This window comes from Miniopterus schreibersii, assembly GCF_964146895.1.
Source record: "Miniopterus schreibersii genome assembly, chromosome: 3".
NCBI classification, from domain to species: domain Eukaryota; kingdom Metazoa; phylum Chordata; class Mammalia; order Chiroptera; family Miniopteridae; genus Miniopterus; species Miniopterus schreibersii.
This window is the reverse complement of record NC_138103.1, coordinates 40,611,758-40,630,226: the sequence shown is the minus strand read 5'-3', so window position 1 is coordinate 40,630,226 and position 18,469 is coordinate 40,611,758. Positions and strand designations below refer to the sequence as shown.

The window sequence follows — 18,469 nt, the reverse complement described above, 5'->3', positions numbered from 1 at the left end:
ATTCCTTTGCAGAATTATTCCCTGAAATGCAAGTTTCAGATTCTGATCATGACTGGGTGATTTTAAATTTGAATATGACTGGATATTATAGAGTTAACTATGATAAATTAGGTTGGAAGAAATTAAATGAACAGCTTGAAAAAGATCCTAAGGTAAGATTATTTTTTATATCTTTTATTAAATATCATTAATATTGCTCTCTCTAGCCTTTCAGAGTTGAACTTTCATGCACCTGTCTGGTGGGAAGATACCCTCCCCTCTTTTCTTATTCTTAGAAAGGGGAGATTTTGGTTGAATGCATTGTATTTTTGAACATTAATCTCACTTTTTCACAACAACTTTACCTTTCTAGGTAAAAATAAGAATACATTTCCCTATTAACCGTTAGTTTTGTGATCTTAGGCAAGTTATTGAAATATTCTGATTTCATTTCTTCACTTTAAAATGTAAATAATATTATATATTTCTTATTTATCATGAGGATAGAGATGATGTAGGTAAACATACACTTAAACTGTCTAAGTCCATAATAGATGTGCAGTACATGCCAGAAAATGTTAATTTTCTAAAAAATTATATTCTCACTCTTCCTCGGAGGGGAGAATTTAATCCTCAAAATTAATAATAATCCAATATCACTTTAAATTGTGAAACAACTTTAGGTCATTATGCAATATGTAAATATTAAAATGTTGGCTAACTCTAATCAGTAAGATTTTGATTAGTTAATTAAACCAAATCTCCATTGGTAGAGATGGATGCTGGCTTAGAAGTCTGTAGAGTTGGCTCAGTTGAGAAACCTTAGGCAGTTCATTGAGACTCCCTTTGTAAAACCATTGTTGAAGTAAAAAAAATCTTAGATGTCTCTCTCTCTTCGAAAGTTCTCGGAGACACACATGCAGAAGCTTCTCTACCAGAAGAGGCAATAAAGAACATTGGTCCAGACTTTGGGTTTGGGGTCAGGTAGATTTGTGTTTATATTTATATAGTTCATCATTTACCAGGTGTGTGACCTTAGGCCTCTTGTTTGGCCAGTCGTGCCTCAGTTTCCTTATCTGTATAATAATGGATATGACAAACCAACCTTAACGTGTTGTTGTGAAGATTAAATAAAGTGATGCATGTGTTATGTTTAACAGAGGTGACACAATTCAGGCATTCAGAACATGTTCAGTCTTTTTATTAAAAATTATAGTTGCGCTGTTGAATAAAGCTACAAATAACACCTATGATGATATTTTGTTTTAAAGATTTTTCAGAGTAGCTAAGTTCTTGTTCATTTTTAAGGGCGCTCTTAGCTATGGAAGCTTTAGGTCATGTCATGTCATTATAGCAATGATTTCTTGAAACCATTGTAGATTTACTCATTTAAAGACTGAAGTCAATTATTCCTACTCATGATTGGTGAGCAAATAAAAAATATTTCAATTATTAATCTGATCTAGAAAATATGTTAGTACTGCCAGAAAAGAAATGAGAGTACCACCAAGGAAAGAATTAAACTTGGCTTGTTCAGATGATCGAAGGGATGTAGTGAAGGTAGATTTTCTAGTGCCACATATATGAAAATGCCAGGAGGTGGTGAAGAAATACTGAGGGAGGCACTGGGCATCCTTAGGACACTAAAGCTGAGGCAGAGTCCTGTGTCCTGGCAATGCCAAGGAGCTCAAACAGAAGCCTAAGGAATTAGGCTGGCAACTGAGCCCTGCCTCCCATGATTGAAAGGGCTCTATTAATGGTATTGTGTCAAAGTAGTAAAATCTAAAAAGAGAGATACCATTTAAAATAATACTTCAATATTACCAAAATAGCGCCAAATAATATTTATTTAAGGCCTCCTATGCTGCAAAATCCCCCTGACAATAATTTGGACATTGTAATACCATTCTATGTATACTTTCCTTTTTGGAGGGGCCTTTTATATTTGGCTTCCTGCTCTTATTTTTTAACATGATGTTTTCAGGGAGAATTTTGGCAAAAGTCTCTGCCTTATTTAAGCCTGGTGATTCATGTCCAGAGGGATCGTTTACCAAAAACAGATGTATAATCAATAAATTATGGGGGCTGCCCTTAGTATTTATCATTTCTCTGCACATGAGACAATTCCCATGAAAGTACTTTGTAAGACGCAATGAGCTTTAAATGTTATTCTTTTAAAATTGTTTTTTAACTAAAGAAAAAAGTTCTCGTTTTTTTCTGAACATCCTGGGGTCTAATTGCAGGCCATCCCCGTTATTCACAGACTGCAGTTGATGGATGACGCCTTTTCCCTGTCTAAGTGAGTATACTTTCTTCTCTCGCGGCTTTAGCGTGCACCTTGAGAACTTATCATCATGACCTTCATCCCCGTGAAGTTGGCCCCTTAGTATATCCAGGCCCTAACTTGTCAAGATTAGGATCCAATTCTGTGGTTGTGATGGAATTGTATTGCATAAAAGTTCCTGGAATATGCAGCAACCTGGATGAAACTTGAAGACACTATGCTAAGTGAAATAAGCCAGTCTCAAAAAGGAAAGTACTCTAAGATCCTGCCTGTCCGAGGTACTTCGAGTAGTCAGAATCAGAAGGACATGAAGCAGGATGGAGGCGGCCAGGGGCTGGGGCAAGGGGCAAGGGGCACCTTACGGAACGGGCACAGAGCTACAGCTGCGCAGATGAGAGCGGTTAAGGAGATGGATGGTTGTGACGTTGCACACTGTTATGAGCGTATTTGATACCACTGAACGGTACACTGAGAAACGGTTGCAGTGGTAAACTGTATGTGTACTTTCTCACAATAAAAAAGGGAAAAAGACAGTTCAAAAGGTCCTATCAGGAAAGAGCAATACTGTCTATTACAATTACAAAGCCATAGAAAAAAATGCTTTTCACAACAGTTTGAGAGGAAAAATATGTTCTTTCTCAAGTCAAAACTTGGCTGTCAGATATCCAAAGTCCTATAAATTTTCAGTTAAATTAACTTCGGTGCAATAAGATTTAAACTGATTATGGAGAATTTTTTAAAGGGTTTTTTAAAAAAAGCAGCAGAGATGATTCAACTTTTTAAAAGGAACCCCTTAAGGGAAAAGTTTGGAAGGCATACAGTAGAGAAGATATAAATAGTAAACAGATAATGGTGTTTAAATATTTATAGGATTATTACAAAACGTATAAAAATCGTTATTTTTAAAGTATCAGTCAGGAATACAAATTTAGATAAACTACAAGTGATTCAGGCTTGCCTTTGTAATCTAGTAAATGTTAAAATGGATAAATTTTGGAAGATTGTTGGTGTCTTTATACTTTTCTGTGATATTGAGGGTTAAGGAAATAAAGTAGCTGACATCTAAAAACGAGTTGCTGGAAATAAACTATGAATTGAAATTTTGAAGTGATTTATGTTACCCAATGGTGATGGCTGTGGGCATAATTTTAATGCGATATGACCTGTATTTTTACATATTACAAAATTATTGATTTTACTTATATCATCTTTACCCAACATATGCAATATATAAAATATATAAAAGCTTCTGGTAAGTATTTAGCCAAGTAAATTAATATATGTTCAGAATTTAAATTTTCAGACAATAAAATTAAGGGTTATACCTAATAAATTACCTAGTGTGTTCCCTCTTTCTTGGCTTATATATTTCTTGAATGAATGTTTGCTTACTTTACCCTTCATTTCTTTACTACTTTCCCTTCTGTGACATGCACCACACTTCCTTGCTCGCTACTTTGTTGAAACTCATCTCTGAGGTCACCATGACTTTAATACCACATCCTCCTGGAAACTTCTTCTTTGGCTTCCTGAGTCTCCAATATGCAAACCCGGTTCTCCTCACATATCTGACTTCTCCTGCTGCTGTGAGCATCCTCAAGACCAGTGATGGTCATGTTATTTTCTCCTGTCTTTCCTTTGGATAACACATGCATTTTTTAATTTCAGTGGTCCTTCTGTTATGTACATGTAATGTGCCTAGAAGGTAGAAGGCGCGCAGTAAATGTTTGTGGAAGATATGTTGGTGACTTCTAAGTCTACATCTCTGCTTGTCTCTTCCTGTCTTTTGTTTATCCTGTGTGGTTTAAATTCAGCACCCGAGACATTGAACTTTATTTCTGTCTCTACATTGCTCCTGCTATCATTTGTTCTCTCTCTGTCAAAGGTACCACTATTCTTCCCATCACCCAAACTTGAAACATGAGAGATGTCCAGAACTCCTCCACATTTCCCAGATGGTCACCATGTCTTATCTCTTTGTTCTTGGGAAAGTCTTTTGGATTCTCACCTTACTACTTTCACTAAGCCAAGCTTTCGTCATCTTTTGCTTGGCCTTTTGCATTAGCTTCCGGCCTTCATTTCCTTTGAATTCCATTCTACCCTCTTCAGCACAATTGCAATAAAATTTTTAGGCATCAATTTCCTGATGTTATGCAGTCGTCTAGACACCTTCCCACCACATGTGAGTTCTTCATCGTGACATTGCTGGCTCTCCACAGTTTTGATCCACCCCTCCGGTTAGGCCGCACCTCTCAGCTATACACAGAAGAAACCCTCTGCTTAGGTTAGCTGGTTCTGCCCATCCTATTAACTCCCATTTACCTTTGTCCTAAGCTGTCTTCGTCTTTTTGCTACCCATTTCACTCCCTCCCATCCTTCACTGTTCTCAAATTCCTCCTCCAGGAGGCTTTTGCTGACTTTTCCATCACGTGCATATTTTCCTTCTTTGCTACTTTATTGTATTCGTTGCCTTTTTTGGGACCTTTTGTTAACAGCTACTTATGCATAAATCTCAGTTCCTGGCTGAAGTAATACGCTCCTCAATGGTAGGCAAGAGTATTGTCCTATATTCTAGTTTGTGCTGGCGGAACATTAGAGAATGACTTTTAATTAATATTTCTTGAATGGAAACTATACTCTCATTAGAACGCATACTAAGTGCACAAATATTCTTTTGCCCCATAATCAGGCCAATATTTGGCGTGGATTTTCTATAGCCTCCAGGAATTTGGATACTTGAACATGCCAAATTGAAATGGAAGCTCGGTCAACATTGCTTGGTTCCCATCTCATCAATGAGATGGGACCTTTACCCTCTAGCTTCTTGATTTCACATACCTTATTGGAGTCAGGCATTGAACCATGGAACAAATATGGAAAGTGTGCGAATCATTTAGCAAGTGAAGGTTTTTTAGTGTGTGTTTTTAAACCAAACAGAAACAATTATATTGAGATTGAAACAGCACTTGATTTAACCAAGTACCTTGCTGAAGAAGATGAAATCATAGTATGGCATACAGTCTTGGTGAACCTGCTACCCAGGAATTTTGTTTCTGATGTGGGCAACTATGATACATACACATTATTAAAGGTAATTTCATTCTTTGTATTGTGGTTTAAAAAACAATCCATTCTTCCTCCTTCTATATTCTAAAGAGTATCTGGGAAACAGGCCTTTCCAAAAGTAATAGTCTATTATATTAGTTCCATACATATATTCATTTTTAAAGGAATGACTGATTATTCTTAAAAGAAAAAATACTTTAGTCATAAACCTGGTCTCGTAGATGAATATGATAGAAGTTTTGAAAGGCATTTAATCCTTCTGGAAGTGGCAGTGTGTCCTAAGAAACCAGAAGTGGGTAGAAATGGTATGCCTTTCTTCTTACAGAAAAAGATAGTATGTATTAGCAACTATTTTCCTAAAAGATTGTTCAACAGAATTACTTTGAACAATTCTATATTCGTAATAGAAATACTCTGATTTACAAGGCCAGCACTTAAAACCAAAGAGATGTGTTCCGGAAGAAGTAAAAGTTTCAATGCTGCTCTTGATATTGCAAAGACAGAGGGGGGAGTTAGAATTAGAAAATGAAGAAATAACACGCCATCCTAACTGAAACAATATAAAAGGAGAAGCGTTCCATTAATAGGTTTTCAACAGTGATCATAAGAAAGATAGCACAGGTAAGATGAAAGCAAAAGTTAGGGAGCAACCCTTCGGAGACTTAAGGGCCACAAACAAATCCAGAAAGTAAGTTAGGTGGTGGTGATTCTAAGTGAGTCACTGGGGCAGTTTGAGGGAGAGATCACAAATACCTCAGGGTCCCAGGCTTCCTTTTTCTCTACTGTCCAAAGTGCTGATGGGAACTTAACCTGAATGTGGGGATGGTGACCAATAGGAGGCACTAAAGTGTTTGCGGGGTGGAGGAGGCTCATTGATTACATCTGGTGGCTGGTTTGGGATAAATAAGTAAGAACTCATATTTGCTTTTAGAGAATTTCAAGGAATAACAGCTAGTTTATCCTCAGGAATGTATTGTAAATGTATAGCTTTTATAATATTATTATTTACCAGCTGATAGCTCAATTGAAGAAACTTTATTTCAGACTCAGGCCTTAAATTTGTCTGAGGCATAAATCAGTCCTCCTTAGTATTTTCTTGAAGGTATATATATTAAACATGGAAATTTCAAGGTAGAAAGTTTAATAGTTTAAATTTTTACTTTTTTCTTATTTTTGAAGACAACCAGAAATGGATGGGGTGATATTAGATGATAATAATTGATTTATGTGCAGGCAGGCTACTTACATACATTACATTGCTTAATCTTCACAAAAACTGTAATAATGGTATTACTGTAAACCCCATTTTTTTGTATGAGAAAACTGAACCTAGGGAAGTTAAAAAATAAACCAGTTACACATTACTAACAAGTAAAACTCATTTCTGAAGAAATATCTGTCATTATGAATGTTTTTTCAGAAAAAGAGAAATACAGTGCAAATTCAGTGTTGTAAGCCAGAACTAACAATATATTTTCTTTATTGTTTACAGAAGTATCTACTAAAGAGACTTACCCCAATATGGAATACTTATTCAACTATAATCCGTGAAAATATGGCAGCATTGCAAGATAGCTATTTAACTCTGTAAGTATTTTTTGAACAGTAATAATTGCATAAAATGACTCATCTTAATAAATAGGCTTCCAGATTTACATAATAAGATCTTAATACCTATGATTCACTGAGAGATTTTGTATGCTATTTTAGAACAGTAGCTTTGAGATTGGTGAGCTACTTGTATCCTAACAGGAAATAATAGTTTAGGATCTTCATTTACCTGCAATGCCCATATGTGTATACACAGGAATTTATAGGTCTATATTCTTAAATCTTAGGTTAAAGTTGTAAATATGTCATACTATTGGTGAAGGGTTGTGCTAAGCAAAGTCAACCTATGCCAATGAGTTGAAGGACATGGGAAGGCCACAAGGGGAAAGGGTCCCCTCCGTATATCACAGGTGACAGAAATTCTGCGATTGTGCAAGTTTGATGAGAGAGGCTGACAGTGAAATATATCAGTCACTGCGTGTGATCATAAGTGTTACAACTGATTTGCACATCACTGGTTTGGTGAGGGGAGTAAGCATGCTGTCATGATGATCTGGGAAGGGGGGGGAAGGCGAAATACAGCTGTGCTATTGCTGGGCCCCCGTGTGTATGTATGCTGGGCTTCCAGATTTAAGGAGGGAGTTTGTAATCAGCTATGGCCCAGGGGTTATATTTACAGCACTAGTCAAATCTAGTGAAAATCAATGAGACCAAACAAGAAATACAAAATATATAAAATGCGATTATTCTCTCTCACATGCATCCTTCTGCGAGGGGGGGAAATGTTAGTGCCAGGGCCTGTGACTGGAAAGACGTAGGGCTGAATGGACAATGAGATCAAAGACGGGGGACTAGCTGAGGTGGTAAGTGTGTCGGCATGTGTGAATAGAGGAAGGCCTAAGTGTGCTCAGCCAGGCGGCACGCCTGGTGACTAGCTCAGTGGACGGAAGCGAACTGCTTTTTGTAGCATCCCAAGCCCAGGTCTCTTCGGAGGGACCTTGCTGCAGCCAGCTTGGGGTGGGTGGGGGGAGAGAGTGTGAGTAATGAATGCTCAGAGCTGTCTCTCAGAGGGCCTCCACCCTTGGACATCCCACTTCTGCTTATTAGAAAATCAGGTCAAGCTGGGTTGAACGTAGAGGGTGGAGCAACAGAGATTTGGCTCTTGCATTTTCTGGAACCTTACAGCCGGTTTGAATTCCTTTACCTCTGACTCCAAACTTGGGGAGTGTAGGGAGATACACCTCAGGCACCACTTATTTGGATGTATCATTGTTCGTCACTGTATTCTTTTGAACCTACTTGATTTGAATCTTAATACACACCCCTTCAAAACCTTTATTCGTTTTCTGGCCATAAATACAATAACCAGGGGGAGCTAAAAAAGAAACAGAAGCTTAAGCAAGGGAAAAGCACATTGTCGAAGGAGAGAAATAAACCATTCCCTTTCCTTGCCGTGCATAAAGAACTTTCTTTTAGATCGAATACTCTAAAGCCATTTTTTATCCACAAGCAATTATTATAAAAGGGAGGAAAAATAAATTGATAACAGATGTGGATTGTGTGTACACCATGTGTGATTGAGGGAGATGAAGGATGGCAGTAATTTATTTCTAACTTTTCAAAAAATGCCAGCTTATTTGGTGCGTGAGAGCCCCTCAGAAAACATTTCTCTGAATCTTAAACACTTTTGTTATTGACAAAAGCTTTTTTTTTTTAAACCTGATGTTATTGGAATGATGTTTTAAAATACCCATCCTTTTATGAGACATATTCTTGGAGGCAGAAAAAATAACGTGGTAATGCAAAATAAAATGTTTTTCTTTGACTTTTCCTTCAAGAATATCACTGGAAAAATTTCTGGGGACTGTATGTTTCTTGGGCCATGAGGACTGTCTTCAGCTGTCCAGAGAACTCTTCAAAAGCTGGATGAGCCATCCAGGAAATGAGTAAGAATGCTATCGTAACTGCCCTGGTCTTTGTCCTGTTTCAACACCAGCAAGTCTGCTATGTTTTTGATGCTCTCACTCTGGGAGTGACTGTTTTGTTTTCACTTGGTTAATCTCTCTCTCCTAATATTTTTTTTCAAGTATCCCTTTGTTAAAAACAATTGTCTAATGTAGGTCTATGCATGGTAATAGGTTAGAGTGTATACAGTGATTGTCACCCAGGACTTACTGTCAGTGCATTCCCTGTAAGCATTTGCTGGTGCTTATTTTGAATCTTATCTAGGTTGTTCTTTATGTTCTTTATATATATGCATCAGAGCGCCTTTTTCTATGTGAGTTTGCTGTCTCACTGAGAGCTGAGACTAAGAGTCTGTTATTTTGGTTTTATGACATTACCTCTAATATATCGCCTCCGAGGGACTTTTAGAAGATGTGATAGATAGTAAGATATAAAACCAAACTTATCAGCCTAGACTTACTGTTTGTACTATTCTAATGTACTTCTCCCTTAAACTCCTTAGTTTCTAAGCTGATTTGATGGTCTCATCTCATGAGAGTAATGCTACTGACAATTGCTTTTCTAGATCCCCACTTTAGATCTTTATACCTGAGATCTCAACATATTTTTCTAGATATACAGTTCTAAATCTGTGACCACCGAGATAAGCATATAACATAACTACTATGAGAAATATCATTGCATGTTATGCTTTACAGAATACCTTATCCAGTTAAAACTGTGATTTTATGTTATGGCGTTGCCTTGGGAACCGATAAAGAATGGGATTTTTTGTTAAATATCTACACTAATAACACAGAGGAAGAAGAAAGGAATCAACTTATTTATGCAATGGGCTGCAGTAAAGACCCATGGATACTTAACAGGTGATTATGGCCGATCTACCTTGAAAGTTCCGGTGGGAGAATGCAATTAATGAACCAAAGGGGGAAGACAGAACTGTGCTAAGAGAAGAATTAATAAATATTTTTGCAACATTAACTTAGAATCATATAGGATTTTTATTCCATTTATTTAAATTACCTTTTTATATTGGATAATTTTTACTTATTTATTTCCTGCAAATGCATTTTTGCAGATATATGGACTATGCCATCACTACGTCTTTATTCAATTTGAGTCAAACAAATATAATCGACGTTGTGGCAGCATCTGAAGTTGGCCGGTATGTCGCAAAAGACTTTTTGGTCAACAATTGGCAAGCTGTGAGTGAGAGGTAAGCCGGAGATGTGAGACCACACTTTCATTTAGGTCATGGATTGGTGCTAGAAGCACAGCTTTAGTCTGGCTGGGTCACAAGAGTCCTTTGCACTGACTAGAAAAGGGATGATTTTTCCTGCATTTGGTCTCACCACAAACTGGCTGTGTTGTGCAAGAGAAGGTCACTTATCCTCAGTTTTGGCTTTTTGACTGAAAATGGATTTGCATGGGATAGTTTTATACCACAATTTCCTCATTGTGCCTGCAAAGAAATTTGAAACACCCATTAGAGCAAGTCACATTTTTTTGGTATGCAGGTACATCAGCCATTCGTTTATTTTGTGAAGTCCATCACCATATCTTGATGAAACAATGGTGTTCATTGTTACGTCAGCCTGGATGTTGCTCAGGTGTTTTATTTGTCAGATTCCCTGTGTATATCTGGATTCCATAGTCTTGAACTTTTTTATGTTTCTCATCGTTTAAGATTAGTCTGTTTGCTTCATAGCCCATCTATTAGGTAAAATATACATTGACATGCAAATATCAGACAGCATGCCCTGGATGGCTGGTCTTTCTAGAACATTACTTAACCATACATTCCTATAATCACATACTGTAGAGTTAGCAGATACAAAGTGGTTAACAGGGCAGGTCCAAACACCTGTCAAGTTGGAAGATATGTTGTATAAATAAGTTCTTTTGAAACAGAAAGTATATTTAGAATAAAAATGTTTAAGAATGTGAATATGGTTCTGTTAGAGAGCAAAATAATGGAATGGGGTAGGTTTTTTTGTTTGTTTGTTTGTTTGTTTGTGGACATTTATTGAACACCTTTATTATACCAAAAAATGTAATTTTAAGTCAGAAATTTAAAATGTGTAGATAAAACTTATTTGTACAATACCATTTACTGGCTTTTCAGTGGAATATACATAACCTACTCACATATTGAGAAAATAGTCTTTATCTCCTGCTTTAAATTACTTATCATTCTAGGTTTGGTGCTTCAAAGGGTCTTACAAGTTCCTTAAATTCCCTGGGATCCTTAAGACCTTGGGGGTAAATGATGTTTTCATTTTTGCTTAAATCGTTTAAGCTGTTGTTGGGGGATATAAAGTGATTAGAATATGGAGATGGAGAGGGCTTTGGGGATTGAAAGGGCAGAAAGGGAATTGAGTGAGATCTGAACAGGCAGAGTTGGAAAAAGTCACCTTCTACATGGAAGGACTGAAAGACTGACTTGCTACTAGTCACATCACTGGCTGAAGCTTAAAGCGCTGGAAGGGAGGAGACAGGGCTGGTCAAGTGATAGAGCTGAGCACACTGCCCATAGCAGTGGTTGTATGGTTAAGTAATGTTCTAGAAAGACCAGCCATCCAGGGAAAGCTGCTGTTCAGGAACATCTGCTCCCCTCGACCAGGCCCAGGACTCTCCTCAGGAAGCCCAACCTGAAAATATATTTTGGAATATTTGCTTGAGTAAAACATCTTCAGCATGGGATTCCTCTCACTCCCATGTGCAGGCACTGCCCTGGTCGCTGAGAGTAATTAGTTAACTGCTGGTCCAAAGATGATCCTTTAAACACTGATCTAAATGAAGGAACCTCCCTCCGCTGGCCATAGAGACAACTTTCAGGTTAGAGGAAAATCAATACATGCACGCAGACATGGATAGATTCTATGGAAGAATGTGTGAATAGAGACGGAACAGTAGGGTTTTTGTGACTTTTTATTGCGTGTGGCAGGAATTATATTTGTGCCTTTATCATCCTTGTCAAGTTGCTTTTGACTTTCTTAACACAATGTGGGTTTCACCGCCTACAGGAACACCCTAGCTTTATTTGTATGGAACACAAGGTATAATCAGTTTCATGTTCAACTGGTCCAAAAATGGATCTTACTCTTTTCTTTACCAAACACTTGATTTCTCTTCCAAAGATTGTTACATTGCCTAAAGTCCTAAGCTTGAAACCTGCACTTATTTTCACTTCCACTCTGTTACAGTATTTTGTGATGGGGAGTGCAGAGTTGAAATGGGTACACAGGAGCACAGGGAGCTGAGTGAGCTGAGATGTGGTTGGAGTGGACCCATTCCCACCGCCTGTCGCTGAATTGGGCTGGAGGCCTCGGTGCCCCTCCGCTTGTGTAGTGGCCGTGCTCGCCGCAGGAAGTCAGACACGGCAGGGGAAGGGAGAGGAGGGGAGGAGAAGTGTGAGAAAGGCAAAAGGCAGAAGGCAAGCGGGACTAGAGGACCCATATCACTGCGTCCACACTAGCATTGAATGTTATTATTTTTAAAAGGGCAACTATATTGACACCCACTAGCTCTTGTCTTTATTTTAATTAGAATGCATTTAACTATTGGTGAGATAAAATATTTGTAAAGAATATATTTTTGTTCAGTAATATTTTAAAGAGATTGCTTTCTCAACAAGGGTGACAAATCCTCTGTCTCAAAAATATCTCCTCTTGAAGCTGGCAAGACCGGAAAGGAACGATGGGCGCCGGGTACTCTGATAGATGTCTCAACATACATTATCTTATTTACTCTCCAGAACAATGCTTCTAACTATATGTTGTTCCCCATATTTGTGATTTATAAGTTGTTCAAGGTAATTTTAAACTGAGCCCTGCCACTTGGGGTAAACTTTCTCCTGGATCTGGAAGAAAATCACACATTTAGCACCCTAGGTAGTTTTCCACTTTTTTTCTTAAGGTTGGAACTTAGTTGCTTTGCAAATTTTGCCAAGTTTCTTGAGTCATCTCACAGGCTTTTTATACCTGGCCAATAAAAATGAAGAACTAAGAAATATTTCCACTTTCCCCATAGAAATAGGTTTGCTTGTCTGAATTACATGTAGACCATCTCTTGTCCTCCACTTCGCTCAAGTAAACACAGTTTACACTGTAGCCGGGAACCTTAAAAGAACAAAAGCACTGTTTTCTCCCACCCTTGTTTGTGTATTATGCCAACATTAACTCTAACAATTTTTAATTTCAAGTATACATTTTTAAAATAAATCAAGTGTGTGTATTAATTATCAAGGCAGTTCGACCATTTCTTGGTCAGTCCCTATTAACCCTATTTTAATTTTCTTTCTTTTTTAATGCATCCAAAAGTCTCTTTACTTTTTAACTACAGCACCACTTTGGGCAGGTATGTATCTGCTCTTTACAGCAACACTTCATGGCTTTTTTTTTTTTTCTTTTAGATGATTCTCATTGGGTATTCAAGGACACTAAACTATGGAGGCAGTTTCAGTGACCAAGCTTATTTGTGGGAACATAGAGTAGACCTAGGTACTTAGCCTTGAGCAATCACCAATAGCTGGAGAATCTCAGATGATATGGATCCTCTCTCTAAAAAAAGCATATACAAATATAACATTATAAATGAGCTTTCAGGGTATTTTAGTCAGAGTTTCTTCAATCGATCCCACATTAACTACTGTTTTTTAAGGGGCATAACTTGCATATTTACTTACTCCCTTACAAATTTTCTTAATTTGAAGTATGTAACATCTTTTCTAAACACCTCATTTTAAAAGTAAAAACAGTTGTTGTTTTTAAGAAGAGTTTTTTACGTTTAAGTAACCTAAAAATTGTGTTACACAAATCAGTTTTTAACTATAAATATTTTTAGTACTAATAGAATTTTTTAGTTGATTTTAAAGATAGAGGAAGGGCAAGAGAGAGGTATTTGTTGTTTCATTTATTTATGCATTCATTGGTTGCTTCTTGTGTGTGCCCTGACTAGAGATCAAATCCGCAACCTGACGTATTGGGATGATGCTCTAACCAACTGAGCTACCCAGCCAGGGCTAGAATTTTTTATGTAATAGATTTTCTATTAAAAGATGAAGGCAAATTAGTTCATACATGTTTTCTCTTAGATTTGGGAGACAGAAATTAAAAAGGGCTATATACTTAGCATTTATCTGGCAAATAAAATATAGCTTTGTCTTGCAAAACATTTCCCAACGCTGATTAGCACCTTGTTGCTTTGCAGGTATGGAACACAATCATTGGTTTCTCTAATGTATGTAATAGGGAAAACCATCAGTACAGATTTACAGGTCATGGAGGTAAGTACTTTAGATATTATGAATTTTTTTCAAAAAATTTATCTTTATTGTTAAAAGTATTACAAATATCCCCCTTTTCCCCCCATTGATCCCCTCTACCCTATATCCCTCCCCACAGGCCTTCACCACACTATTGTCTGTGTCCATGGGTTATGTATTTATGCATGTAAATTCTTAGGTTAATCTCTCCCCACCTACCCACCCACCCTTGCCTTCCCTCTGAGATTCATCAGTCTATTCCATGCTTCTTTGTCTCTGGATCTGTTTTGTTCACTGGTTTATTTTGTTCATTAGATTCCTCATATGAGTAAGATCATGTGATACTTGTCTTTCTCTGACTGGCTAATTTCGCTTAGCATAATACTCTCCAGGGCCCACCATGCTGTCTCATAGGGTAAGGGATCCTTCTGTTTTACAGCTGTATAGTATTCCATGGTGTAAATGTTCGAGAAGATGCTTGATATGATTTCAGTCTTCTTCAACTTGTAGAGACTTATTTTGTGTCCTTGCATGTGGTCTATCTTTGAGAATGTCCTATGTACACTTGAGGAGAATGTATATTCTGCAGCTTTGGGATGAAATGTTCTGTAAATTCAATTAAATCCATCTCATCTGTGTGTCATTTAGAGTCACTGTCTATCCAGTAAAGTCAGTGGGGTGTTAAAGTCCCCTACTATGACTGTATTGCTGTTGATCTCTCCTTTAAAGTCCTCCAGAAGTTTTGTTTATTTTTCAGTCTGTGTGAGTCTTTTGTTCCGAGGTGGGTCTCTTGTAGACAGCATAACTTGGGTCTTGTCTTCTTACCCACTCAGCTTCCCTGTATCTTTTGATTGGAGCATTTAACCATGGCCTGTAACTATATTAATAAAAATAGAAAGGGCTTGTGTAAATAAGAAAGGAAAATAAACTCCTCTGCCCCAGCAAGTAAACAAATGAATGAGTAGATCATAAAGTCCTGAAATTTGATCCTGAGCAAGAAAAAGAGAAGCAGTAAGTTATGTAGCTGTTGTAATGAGAGAGAAGAACTGCTAATTCCTGGAGGAATTATCTTCCTTTAAATTTGGCTGGCCTGAGGCTGAGCTGTCAGGACCTGATTTATCAGGGATTCCCTGGACTGGAGAGCGAAGGGCACACCCAAAAATGCTGGAAGGGAAGTTTCTAGAATCTTCCCAGTGTTGTGTTTTTTAAAGTGTATTAGTTTATCTTTGTAGTTTATCTCTGAACTCAGTAAAGTTTTGTTGTTGTTTTTTGTTTGTTTGTTTTTAATTTTTATTGATTTTTAGAGAGGAAGGGAGAGAGAGGGAGAGAGAGAGACAGAGAGAGAACAACATTGTGGTTGCCTCCAGCACATGCCCCAACCGGGGATCGAATCTGCCACCTTTTAGTGTCCTGGACAACGCTCCAACCAACTGAGCCACCCTTGCCAGGGCTTGTTGTTTAATGAAGATTGTATCAGTCTAAGTTTGGCAGTCCTCAAAGTTTCAAAACTCTATAGTTACTGATAGTTTATTTTTTAAAATGTAAAACTGGATTTGACAGTGATTAAATTTTTGCAATTTTTAAAACAAGTTAGCTATTGTGAATATCCTTGTCAAAAACCTATTAATACCCAACAGTCCTACTATCATGTATTAATTCACATGATAATATCGAAAATAACTGCTAAAAAGAGAATGGAAAGAAAGTCACATGGGTCCCTTCTGCTTCCATACCAGCAGTTTCTGTACACTCTTTGCTTCTTTTGCTCTGTTCCCTATACTCTTCCCTGCTGGCGCCTGGCCTCACTCACGCTCTCGAGCACACTTGAAACCCCACCGACAGTGCCACAGATCCTCACTCCCCTCCCACCCACTGCAGGTGCACGATCATATGGGGCTGCGGGGACATGGCTACCCCTACCTGGCAGGGGTGGGCAGGGGTGGGAGAGGGTGGGAGGTTTGTTCTGGTTTCTTAACCTACTTTTTTCTAGAGCCTTCCTTTTCTTTTACATTGTAATTGGTCTTGATAGCCCTATTTCTACTCAATTTCAAGTGCATTAGGGTTTAAGTGACATTTTGTGAGCTGGCATGGGTACACTGTCATCTCTCATGTTCTGAGTTCTAATTCATTGATGGAGAAATAGACTTGGAATATAACTAACTAGTCAATTGGGGTCTGGCTTGTACATAATATTGCATATGTTCCTATAACTGAATGCTTGAGTTGACTCAATGAAGGAATTTAGCCAATGGACAAATACATTATCTAAATATTTGTAATAAAGACACAAAGGATGCCTGCCAGTTTTGAGCTTTGAAAGTTGCAAAGTATCTTTTGAAATAAGAAAAGATCTCACTGTGTCTCTGTCCACAAATCTTGTGCGATATCCAGTATGCATTCAGTAGATCTTTATTGAGCACCTACTAGGTGCTTTGAGGACAGGTCAATAAATAAAATAGATGAAGTTCCCACTTCACAGAGCTTCCAGCCTACATCTGATTCTTCAGGGTAGGTGGTCTTCCCACATTTCTACCCATTCCAGCTGTCACTGGCCATTTGCAAAATCATGTCGCGACTTAGCATGAACTGTCTTGTTTTGTCTGAATGAGAAGTTAGATTGCCCTGACCATCTCTCTGTCCTTTCAGCTGCAGCAGTTTTTCAGTCCCATGTTGGAGGAGCACCAGAGGCTCACAGTTCATGCCAAATTACAGACAATAAAGAACGAAAATCTGAAAAACAAAAACCGAAGTGCCAGGATAGCTGCATGGCTACGGAAAAACACATAATTTAGTGGCCACCTTTGGCATTCCCCTTGCATATTATAATGTCGTTTGCTGACAGTTTTGTCGTCCAGTACTCTGTGAGTCTGAAAACCACGTTTCATTGTTTGTATTTCAGTCACATTTACTGTTCAGAGTCCTGTCCCTTCCATGTTGTCCCGTTGGCTCTGAGCTCAGCGACTGCTGAGGAGTTTGCCAGCACTGCTGTATTTGGGGGGAAGATTTCACTTCAAGTCGGGCTATGAAACCACAGAATTTACTTTAAATGCTTTGTAAAAACAAATTTACCTCAGAAAGTCTTGCTTATTCTGCTGCGAAGGCCAGTGGAATATTCAATCATTGGCTAAGTGAGTACATTCTTTTCTGAAGGAAATACAGATTTGCAATACTCCAGGGTTTATTTAGTTCAAATATTTACAAGAATTATGAGCAAATAACACACGGGTATAAAAGATAGAAACTAGAAGAATGATACTCCCTGGAAATCAGAAAAGCTGAAAAAAAGCGAGTTTTAGGAAGAAGGAACAGACAATATTACAAGCCATGTGAAGTGCCCTGCAGGCGAGAACTGTGGCTGCTGCCCCTCCTGTCTCCCCAGAGCGCCTAGGCTTCGTGCCACACTTCGCTGGCTCCTGACTGCAGGGGGTCTCAAAAAGACCCAGGGTCGCAGGGCCCCTGAAGCGTCTGTGGGCTCACGGCTGGAGGCCGCGCTAGAGAGGGAGGCCCTGCCTTGCAGCTCTCGGCTGCATTTGCCTGTGGCACCCTTTTAGCCAAAGTTTATGAGCAAAATTAATGATGTGAACAGACGGGAGCAATTATGGGCTAATCTTCAGCACAAAGGGAGATGTTCAAAGAAAGAGAGATGGAACTAAAAGGTTAATCAGAGCACAACTTTTACAGCTCCTCACTCAGGGCATTAAGTTTGACATGTGGTTTCATCTGGCCAAATTGAACCTCCTTGTAGTTTGGACAACTTTAAACATTTTCATCGGTCACAATGTATGGAATGACCTTGGTCTTACTACCCCTGATTAAATCAGGACAGCTAAGGCAAACCCTCCCACTCTAGAGTTTGTGTGTATCTGACTGAAGTCTGTGTTTTAATTTTGATTTTGTTTTTGTAGAATGGGGATTAAACTACAGATCTCCTATCTACCTCGGAGTGATATTGTAAAGACTAAGGAATGCATCAATTAAAGGCCTTTAACTATGTTATATGAGCTCAAGACAATGTGATCTAAGGTTTTTACCCAATTTCTTATGTAATGTTAATGCAGCTACAAATTAAAATGCAATTCAAAAGCTCACCTGTGTATTCACTTTACAGGAAGATGCTCCCTGAGTGGGAGTGGGAGTGGGAGGCTGTGTGGCGTGGCCGTGAGGACAAACCAAAGCACAGTCTACTCAGATCTGACCGTGGGTCACAGCTCAGACAGCTTTTCCTTGAAATTTAGGAATTTGAAATTTAAGCAATAAAATACCCCCATGCTTTCACATTGTTGTATATATCTTCCTATGTTTTCTTAAACATTCTTTCTGTTTCCTCTGATCATCAATTGATAACCATGTCACATGTC

At 38.2% G+C, this 18,469-nt stretch overlaps 1 protein-coding gene across 1 annotated transcript in view; it reads left to right on the top strand.

Moving 5' to 3' along the window:
- Positions 1–18,198, top strand: part of LVRN (laeverin) — a 51,281-nt gene extending 33,083 nt beyond the window's left edge. The window contains exons 12-20 of the mRNA XM_081133762.1: positions 13–152; positions 2,223–2,278; positions 5,201–5,354; positions 6,822–6,916; positions 8,719–8,826; positions 9,544–9,711; positions 9,924–10,061; positions 14,057–14,132; positions 16,758–18,198. Of these exons, the coding sequence (XP_080989888.1) occupies positions 13–152; positions 2,223–2,278; positions 5,201–5,354; positions 6,822–6,916; positions 8,719–8,826; positions 9,544–9,711; positions 9,924–10,061; positions 14,057–14,132; positions 16,758–16,898 (1,076 nt within the window). The 3' untranslated portion in view covers positions 16,899–18,198. The remainder of the gene's footprint in view (positions 1–12; positions 153–2,222; positions 2,279–5,200; positions 5,355–6,821; positions 6,917–8,718; positions 8,827–9,543; positions 9,712–9,923; positions 10,062–14,056; positions 14,133–16,757) is intronic.
- The last annotated feature ends 271 nt before the right edge of the window (positions 18,199–18,469 follow it).